The sequence below is a fragment of the Akebia trifoliata genome, chromosome 11 (genome assembly GCF_017979445.1).
Source record: "Akebia trifoliata isolate Shusen 1 chromosome 11, ASM1797944v1, whole genome shotgun sequence".
Lineage (NCBI taxonomy): Eukaryota > Viridiplantae > Streptophyta > Magnoliopsida > Ranunculales > Lardizabalaceae > Akebia > Akebia trifoliata.
This window is the reverse complement of record NC_141385.1, coordinates 11,676,718-11,687,147: the sequence shown is the minus strand read 5'-3', so window position 1 is coordinate 11,687,147 and position 10,430 is coordinate 11,676,718. Positions and strand designations below refer to the sequence as shown.

The following is a 10,430-nucleotide window of genomic DNA, read 5'->3' as shown; positions in this document are numbered from 1 at the left end:
ACATAGATATGGGGTTAGACCGGAATGACATGGCAAAAATGACACGGAAGACAATTAAAAATTAAATATAGGAGATGCAGTTAACACATTAATTTTTGCAATTACAAAACATTTTATAGGAGACCCAGAACAGTATAGAGATAGAACTTCTTAATTACTAATAAATTTAAAATGCCCAAAACTTCATGATTTTCGATGGCATAAAGATGTTTTTCTTACTAAAGTAATGTTAAGAACTGACTGTAGTCAAAGCTTTTAGAAAGAAAAATTTATCTTGGGCTTCCCAACTTTATTTACAGACTGAGTTAGAAACAAAATAAGATCTCTCAATAATGGTAACATTCTTTATTTAGATCTTACTTATGGTCAAATCATTTGTTTTATCCATTCTGAAGGACTTAAGCTTTGTAATGATTTACGACTCCAACACAAACTTAAACAAGACAAACATTCCAGTCGAAAAGAGTTAGGTCAATTCTGTGAACAATGTGGCCTTCCTCCACCCTTTTCTCTTTTACCCTCCAAAACCTCTAAACGTTCAAAATACTTTCGTCCTCGCAATAGTTATTATAGTAACAAGACTAAATACCGACCAATAGTTATTATAAATGTGGGAAAATAAAACATTATAAAAATCAATGTAAAGTAAAACAAAAAATAAATCAACTAGAAATAGAAGAAAACTTAAAAGTACAATTATCCAAATTGATGATCAACTCGGACTATTCAAGTAACAATGAAACAGAAGATGAAATAGATGACGTAGAAACATTCAAGTAGTAATTGAAGAGTTGAAGAGAAAACAAATAAACCATTACAATTTTGCAACACATCGTGCAGATGTAAAATTATAAATGTGTTAACAAGAGAACAAAGAATATTATTTGACTATATAGGTAAACTAGAAGACCCGAACTTACAACAAGGATATTTGTTACAGTTAAGAGATTCAATAAAAAAGGAAGAATCAATGGCTACACAATCAACAAATTATAATTTACAAGAAAAATTTTAAAAATACAAGGATTCGTATGTGTGGTCATGAGTTATTATGACAGCTAAGTACCAACACGAAGAATGGGACCCTAAAGATTCTCTCCTCCATGAAAAAATGACACGTGTTTATGAGTTCATTTGATTGAGTATACCACCTTGGGGTAGTCAGATTATCATGACTCATTCACAATTATATATAATTGAAGAGTCGTGAGAATGTGAATCGCCAGGTGACGTACTCAAATCACTCCATGACGTGAAATCCGAATACCTCGGGATACATGATTTCACTTTCCCATAAAATGTATATTTTGAGGGAATCGTGTATCCCAAGACATACAGATCTGCGATTCTTAAATTTGTCCACGTCATAGAATCGATTGAGTATGTCACCTAGGATAGTCATATTATCAGGACTCATATATAATTTAATAAGTCAACCGAGTGTCTAACCCAACTTGGTGTATTTTCAAATAGACCTGACTGAGTTGACAAATTGAGTTGATGAATTCCAAACTGACTTTGCAAATTGGTTAATTTGTCCGAGTTTTGTATACATGTCACCTCATAATGACAGCTAACACAAGAATGGGATCTTAAAAGATTTTCTCTTTCCTGTTAAAATAATAACTTTTACTTCCTAATTATGACACTTAGATTCGAAATTAAAAAGAAAAAGAAAAAAAATCGTATATATATATATATATATTAAAGAAATCAACCTCTTTAACTCCGATTCTTCTGTTCTAAGCAAATTAATGGTTAGTAATCAAAGAAAGACAAGTATGGGTCGAAAAAAGATCCCAATAGAGAAAATAAACAACACATCTTCCCTACAAGTCACCTTCTCCAAGAGAAGAAACGATCTCTTCAAGAAAGCAAGTAGAGTTATGTTTCCTAGGTGGTGCAGAAATCTCCATTATAGTCTTCTCACCAGTTGGTAAGCTTTTCTCCTTTGGTTACCCATGTGTTGAGTAAATCTTGAATCGATTCCTAAACTCACACCAACTCAGTCCTCTCCTACTAGACATAGACAACAATAATGGTTCTACTAGTGTTATAAGTGTGGAACAACAAGAATAGTATAGGGAGATTGTTAGAAAATTGGAAGAAGAGAAAAAGAGAGGAGAGAGGATTAAAGAGTTGAGGAAGAAAGGTGAGTGGGGTCAGTTTTGGTGGGAAGCACCCATTGATGAGATGGGGTTGGATGAATTGGAGGAGATGAGGGTGGCCATGGAAAAGATGAAGAAGAAAGTGGTGAAGAAAGCTGATGAGTTGTTGGTGAGAGGTTTTTTGGCTGATAATACTTTAGATGATGTGTTTGATCATAATGAGTCCTTTTTGGGTCAGACAATGCTAGCTATTTACTAGTAGACAATGATGTCTATAGTACTAAAATTTTGTTGGACTGAATGCATATAGATATAGTCTATACAGTCTCAAAAGTTAATTTGTTGTTGTAAAAAATTTCTTCCTAATGATTTTGATTTTTGATTAGAATTTATTTTTAATTATTATTATTTATGAGAGATGATCAATTTAGTTTCTTAAAGGAACTTCATATAGTGTAGAAATGATCAATATATTGATATAGAACCATGGTTTTAAAACTCTTTTTACCGTCTTGTCCATGAATAATACCAAATTGTCTTGGACGAGTTTTCCAATACTTTTGACTTGTCTTTCTGTCTCATTGGACAAGATGGTAAAAAGAGTTTTAAAAACATGGTTCTATATCAATATATTGATCATTTCTACACTATATGAATTTCCTTTAAGAAACTAAATTGATCATCTCTCATAAATAATAATAATTAAAAATAAACTCTAATCAGAAATCAAAATCATTAGGAAGAAATTTTTTACAACAAATTTACTTTTGAGACTGTATAGACTATATCTATATGTATTCGGTCCAACAAAATTTTAGTACTAAAGACATCATTGTCTACTAGTAAATAGCTAGCGTTGTCTGACCCAAAAAGGACTCATTATGATCAAATACATCATCTAAAGTATTATCAGCCAAAAAACCTCTCACCAACAACTCATCAGCTTTCTTCACCGCTTTCTTCTTCATCTCTTCCATGGCCACTCTCATCTCCTCCAATTCATCCAACCCCATCTCATCAATGGGTGCTTCCCACCAAAACTGACCCCACTCACCTTTCTTCCTCAACTCTTTAATCCTCTCTCCTCTCTTTTTCTCTTCTTCCAATTTTCTAATAACCTCCCTATACTACTCTTGCTGTTCCACACTTATAACACTAGTAGAACCATTATTGTTGTCTATGTCTAGTAGGAGAGGACTGAGTTGGTGTGAGTTTAGGAACCGATTCAGGACTGACTCAACACATGGGTGACTAAAGGAGAAAGGCTTACCAATTGGTGAGAAGACTATAATGGAGAATTCTGTACCACCTAGGAAACATAACTCTGCTTGCTTTCTTGAAGAGACCGTTTGTGACTTGTAGGGAAGATGCGTTGTTTATTTTCTCTATTGGGATCTTTTTTCGACCCATACTTGTCTTTCTTTGATTACAAACCATTAATTTGCTTAGAACAGAAGAATCGGAGTTAAATAGGTTGATTTCTTTAATATATATATATATATGATTTTTTTTTCTTTTTAATTTCGAATCAAAGTGTCATAATTAGGAAGTAAAAGTTACTATTTTAACGGGAAGGAGAAAATCTTTTAAGATCCCATTCTCATGTTAGCTGTCATTATGAGGAGACATATATACAAAACTCGGACAAATTAACCAATTTGCAAAGTCAATTTGGAATTCATCAACTCAATTTGTCAACTCAGTCAGGTCTATTTGAAAATACACCAAGTTGGGTTAGACACTCGGTTGACTTATTCAATTATATATGAGTCCTAATAATATGACTATCCTAGGTGACATACTCAATTGATTCTATGACGTGGACAAATTTAAGAATCGTAGATCTGTACGTCTTGGGATACACGATTCCCTGGAAATATACATTTTATGGGAAAGTGAAATCATGTATCCCGAGGCATTCGGATTTCACAGCATGGAGTGATTTGAGTACGTCACATGGCGATTCAAGTTCACACGACTCTTCAATTATATATAATTGTGAATGAGTCATGATAATCTGACTACCCCAAGATGGTATACTCAATCAAATGAACTCATAAACACGAGTCATTTTTTCATGGAGGAGAGAATCTTTAGGGTGCCATTCTTCGTGTTGGTACTTAGCTGTCATAATAACTCATGACCACACGTACGAATCCTTGTATTTTTTAAATATTTCTTGTAAATTATAATTTTTTGATTGTGTAGCCATTGATTCTTCCTTTTTTATTGAATCTCTTAACTGTAACAAATATCCTTGTTGTAAGTTTGGGTCTTCTATTTTATCTATATAGTCAAATAATATTCTTTGTTCTCTTGTTAACACATTTATAGTTTTACATCTGCACGATGTGTTGCAAAATTGTAATGGTTTATTTGTTTTCTCTTCAACTCTTTCATTACTACTTGAATGTTCTACGTCATCTATTTCATCTTCTGTTTCATTGTTACTTGAATAGTCCGAGTTGATCATCAAATTGGATAATTGTACTTTTAAGTTTTCTTCTATTTCTAGTTGATTTATTTTTTGTTTTACTTTACATTGGTTTTTATAATGTCCTATTTTTCCACATTTATAACATGTAGGAATTCTTTTTATTTTTTTATTTTGGTTTTGGAAACGTTCAAAATATTTTTTACCTTGTTTATTTTGTTTTTCTTTTTTCCCAGAAACCACTGGTTGGTATTTAGTCTTGTTACTATAATAACTATTGCGGGGACGAAAGCATTTTGAACGTTTAGAGGTTTTGGAGGGTAAAGGAGAAAAGGGTGGAGGAAGGCCACATTGTTCACAGAATTGACCTAACTCTTTTCGACTGGAATGTTTGTCTTGTTTAAGTTTGTGTTGGAGTCGTAGATCATTACAAAGCTTAAGTCCTTCAGAATGGATAAAACAAATGATTTGACCATAAGTAAGATCTAAATAAGGAATGTTACCATTATTGAGAGATCTTATTTTGTTTCTGACTCGGTCTGCAAATAAAGTTGGGAGTCCCGAGATAAATTTTTCTTTCCAAAAGCTTTGATTACAGTCAGTTCTTACTTTTATTTTAGTAAGAAAAACATCTTTATGCCATCGAAAATCATGAAGTTTTGGGTATTTTAAATTTGTTATTAATTTAGAAGTTCTATCTCTATACTGTTCTAGGTCTCTTATAAAATGTTTTGTAATTGCAAAAATTAATGTGTTAACTGCATCTCCTATATCTTGTCCTTGTTCATTTTTAATTAGTGTTCCTTCTTTAGTAGTTTTATTTTTTGTTAGAATAAAGGTTTTTTGATCACTTGTAATATAATTATCCCACCATCCTTTTAATTGTCCTGTGAAGCCTGAAACTAGTCTTTGGGCTATTTGGTGATCTGAAGCATATGGTTGTGCAACAGTTGCTACCATTGTCATTTCTTGTAATAAATTTAAAATGTTGTATTCTGTTAAGTCATCTATATTCCATTCATAAAGGGATTTTCCGTCATAAACTGATTGGGTCATTAGACTTCTTTCTTCATATTGGGTGTCAATTGGACTGGGTCTTTTATAATAATTGGGTAATGGTGGTTTGTTCAATCTGTGATGGATTGTTACCATGTTTACTTGTTGATCTTCTTGAAATTGTTGAGTTAATTCATGGATTTCAGTTTCTAGTATATCTGTTATTGATTTTGTATCTGAACTTATATCTTCTAATAATGTTTTTAATTGATCGACGACTGTTATTTCTTTTGCTTTTCGTAGTCTCAATTTTGCAAGCTTGTTATTTATGCTTTATAGAGTGAGCTGGTAGCGCGAGAGATTTTTGAATTTTTTTTATTATTTTTTGTTGGAGGGAGAGTGAGAGAACTTGATTTCAAACATGTACAGTGTACTTTTCAGCATAAGAAAGATTGAGAAATAAATTGAAGATCAATTAGAAATAAGATGAGTTCGATTACCATGGCTGCTCTTCTACACTGCTGCGAGCTCCAACAGAGAGTGGGTTAGAAGTAAAGGCTTCTCATTTTAACGATTGTGAGATCTTAACCCGACTAGGGTTTTGGTTGTGGGTTATAATCTTGAGGAAAATACATATTTTCACGAGAAATCCTTTACTTAGTAAGATAGAATCAGAATGAGAATCACAGATTGTTGAATTAGATCCTCGATTGTAGTGAACATGGATAAGGGAATCGACAGAAGAGTGACTGAAGCAGAATGGTTTTCCAGTGGGTGAAAAGACGATAACGGCAATATGTGCATTAGAAAGACGGCAAAACTCTGCAGCTTTTCCGAAAAGCCCCTTTCTCCTCTAGGAGAAAGCTACCTGAAATTTTCTTTGGTTTTCAATCGTCTCTATTTGAATCTTTCTCTTTCCCATTATTTCTCATCGTGCTTCAGATAGAAACTTTGTTGTGTTTTGGAGAACAAAACTCAGTCAAGATGGAAGGAAGGAAGAATAAGAGAAAAAGTAAGAAAGAAGAAAAATTCTAATTTGTGATTCAGCTGTTCGAGACTTTATAGGGTGAGTTGGGAGCGTGAGAGATTTTTGAATTTTTTTTTTGTTGGAGGGAGAATGAGAGAACTTGGTTTCAAACATGTACAATGTACTTTTTAGCATAAGAAAGATTGAGAAATAAATTGAAGATCAAATCGAAATAAGATGAGTTCGATTACCATGGCTGCTCTTCTGCGCCGCTGCGAGCTCCAACAGAGAGTGGGTTAGAAGAAAAGGCTTCTCATTTAAAGGGTTGTGAGATCTTAGCCCTACTAGGGTTTTTGTTGTGGGTTTTGATCTCGAGGAAAATACATATTTTCACGAGAAATCCTTTCCTTACTGAGATCGAATCAGAATCAAAATCAGAGACTGTTGAATTGGAATTGGAATTGGAATTAGATCCACCATTGTAGTAACGGTGGATAACGGAATCGACCAAAGAGTGACCGAAGTAGAATGATTTTCCAGTGGGTGAAAAGACGATAACGGTAATATGTGCCTCAGAAAGACGGCAAAACTCAGTAGCTTCTTCGAAAAGCCCCTTTCTCCTCTTGGAAAAAGTTACCTGTAATTTGCTTTGGTTTTCAATCTTTTCTATTTTAATCTTTCTCTTTCCCATTAATTCTTTTTATGCTTCAAATAGAAACTTTGTTCTGTTTTGGAGAACAAAACTCAGTTAGTATGTAAGGAAGGAAGAAGAATAGAAAAAGTAAGAAAGAAGGAAAATTCTAATTTGTGATTCAGTTGTTCGAGGGTTTATAGAGTAAGCTAGGAGAGTGAAAGATTTTTTAATTTTTAATTTTTATTTTTTGTTGGAAGGAAAACGAGAGAACTTGGTCTCAGACATGTAAAGTGTACTGTTCAGCATAAGAAAGATTGAGAAATAAATTGAAGATCAAATCAAAATAAGATGAGTTCAATTACCATGGCTACTCTTCTGCGTTGCTGGGAACTGCAACAAAGAGTGGGTTAGAAGTAAAGCTTCTCATTTTAAGGGTTGTGAGATCTTAACCCGACTAGGATTTTGATTGTGGGTTATAATCTCGAGGAAAATACATATTTTCATGAGAATTCCTTTACTTACTAAAGTAGAATCAAAGTTTGAATCAGAGACTGTTGAATTGGAATTGGAATTAGATCCTCCATTGTAGTAAAGGTGGATAACGGAATCGACAAAAGAGTGACCGAAGCAGAATGGTTTTCCAATAGGTGAATAGACGATAACGGCAATATGTTCGTCCGAAAGATGGCAAAACTCAACAGCTTTTCCGAAAAGTCCCTTCTTCTCTAGGAGAAAGTTACCTGTAATTTGCTTTGGTTTTCAATCTTCTCTATTTGAATCTTTCTCTTTCCCATTATTTCTCTTTATGCTTCAGATGGAAACTTTATTATGTTTAGAAGAGCAAAACTCAGTTAGGATGGAAGGAAGGAAGAAGAATAAAAAAAAGCAAGAAAGAAGGAAAATTCTAGTTTGTGATTCAGTTGTTCGATTACCATGGCTACTTTTCTACGTTGTTGCGAGCTCCTACAGAGAGTGGATTAGAAGTAAAGGCTTCTCATTTTAAGGGTTGTGAGATCTTAACCCTACTAGGATTTTTTTTGTGGGTTATAATCTCGAGGGAAATACATACTTTCACGAGAAATCCTTTCCTTACTGTGATAGAATCAGAATCAGAATAAGAGACTGTTGAATTGGAATTAGATCATCTATTTTAGTAACGTTGGATAACGGAATCGACAGAAGAGTAACCGAAGCAGAATGATTTTCTAGCGGGTGAGAAGATGATTACGACAATCTGTGCGTCAGAAAGACGGCAAAACTCAGTAGCTTTTCCGAAAAACCCCTTTCTTCTCTTAGAAAAAGTTACCTGTAATTTGTTTTGGTTTTCAATCTTCTCTATTTGAATTTTTCTCTTTCCCATTATTTCTCTTGATGCTTCACATAGAAACTTTGTTGTGTTTTGGAGAACAAAACTCAGTCAGGATGGAAGGAAGGAAGAAGAATAGAAAAAGCAAGAAAGAAGGAAAATTTTAATTTGTGATTCAGCTGTTCGAGGCTTTATAGAATGAGCTTGGAGCGTGAGAGATTTTTGAATTTTTTTTTTATTTTTTGTTGGAGGGAGAGCGAGAGAACTTGATTTTAAACATGTACAATGTACTTTTCAGCATAAGAAAGATTGAGAAATAAATTGAAGATCAAATCGAAATAAGATGAGTTCGATTACCATGACTGCTCTTCTGCGCTGCTGTGAGCTCCAACACAGAGTGAGTCAGAAGTAAATGCTTCTCATTTTAAGGGTTGTGAGATCTTAACCCTACTAGGGTTTTTGTTGTGGGTTATAATCTCGAGGAAAATACATATTTTCACGAGAAATCCTTTCCTTACTGAGATAGAATCAGAATCAGCTCATTCTATAAACCCTTGAACAGTTGAATCACAAATTAGAATTTTCCTTCTTTCTTGCTTTTTCTATTCTTCTTCCTTCCTTCCATCCTGATTGAGTTTTATTCTCCAAAACACAACAAAATTTTATCTGAAGCATAAAGAGAAATAATGGGAAAGAGAATGATTCAAATAGAGCAGATTGAAAACGAAACTAAATTATAGGTAACTTTTTCCAAGAGGAGAAATGGGCTTTTCGAAAAAGCTGCTGAGTTTTACCGTCTTCCTGACGCACTTATTGCCGTTATGGTCTTTTCACCCACTAGAAAACCATTCTGCTTCGTTCACTCTTCTGTTGATTCCATTATCAACCGTTACTACAATGGAAGATCTAATTCCAATTCCAATTCAATAGTCTATGATTCTGATTCTTATTATATCTCAGTAAGGAAAGGATTTCTCGTGAAAATATGTATTTTCTTCGAAATTATAACACATAACTAAAATCCTAGTAGGGTTAAGATCTCACAACCCTTAAAATGAGAAGCGTTTACTTCTAACCCACTTTCTGTTGGAGCTCACAGCAGCGCAGAAAAGCAGCCATGGTAATCGAACTCATCTTATTTCGATTTGATCTTCAATTTATTTCTCAATATTTCTTGTGCTGAAAAGTACACCGTACATGTCTGAAATCAAGTTCACTCACTCTCCCTCCATCAAAAAAAAAAAAAAATTCAAAAATCTCTCACGCTCCCAGCTAACTCTATAAAGCCTCGAATAGTTGAATCACAAATTAGAATTTTCCTTCTTTCTTGTTTTTTTCTATTCTTCTTCCTTCCTTCCATCCTAACTGAGTTTTGCTCTCCAAAACACAACAAAGATGCTATCTGAAGCATCAATAGAAATAATGGAATAGAGAAAGATTCAAATAGAAAAGATTGAAAATCAAAGCAAATTACAGGAAACTTTCTCCAAGTGAAGAAAGGGGCTCTTTGGAAATGCTGCTGAATTTTGCCGTCTTTCTGACGCATAGATTGCTGTTATCATCTTCTCACCCACTGGAAAACCATTATGCTTCAGTCACTCTTCTGTCGATTCCGTTATCCATTGTTACTACAATGGAGGATCTAATTCCAATTCCAATTCAACAGTCTCTGATTCTGATTCTGATTCTATCTTAGTAAGGAAAGGATTTCTCGTGAAAATATGGATTTACGTCGAGATTATAACCTACGACCAAAATCCTAGTAGATTTAAGATCTCACAACCATTAAAATGAGAAGTCTTTAATTCTAACCCACTCTCTGTTGGAGCTCGCAGCAGCGCAGAAGAGCATCCATGGTAATCGAACTCATCTTATTTCGGTTTGATCTTCAATTTATTTCTTAATCTTTCTTATGCTGAAATGTACATTGTACATGTCTGAAACCAAGTTCTATCGCTCTCCCTCTAATAAAAAATAAAAATAAA

General features: G+C 33.8%; 1 protein-coding gene across 1 annotated transcript; it reads right to left on the bottom strand.

The window, feature by feature from the left end:
* Nucleotides 1-2,947: 2,947 nt before the first annotated feature.
* On the bottom strand, nt 2,948-7,196 carry LOC147390935 (agamous-like MADS-box protein AGL61). The gene is made up of 2 exons (XM_086458953.1): nt 6,918-7,196; nt 2,948-3,235 (listed from the first exon to the last, which is right to left on the bottom strand). The coding sequence occupies exons 1-2, from the start codon at nt 7,194-7,196 to the stop codon at nt 2,948-2,950; spliced, it is 567 nt and encodes a 188-aa protein (XP_086315079.1).
* Between the last annotated feature and the right edge of the window lie 3,234 nt (nt 7,197-10,430).

Excerpts from the sequence above, each read along its gene's own strand:
- LOC147390935 (XM_086458953.1), bottom strand. The coding sequence starts at position 7,196 with ATGGGAAAGAGAAAGATTAAAATAGAAAAGATTGAAAACCAAAGCAAA. Across the intron at positions 3,236-6,917 it reads TTGATTCTGATTCGATCTCA|TATAGGGAGGTTATTAGAAA; the intron begins GTAAGGAAAGGA and ends CAGCAAGAGTAG.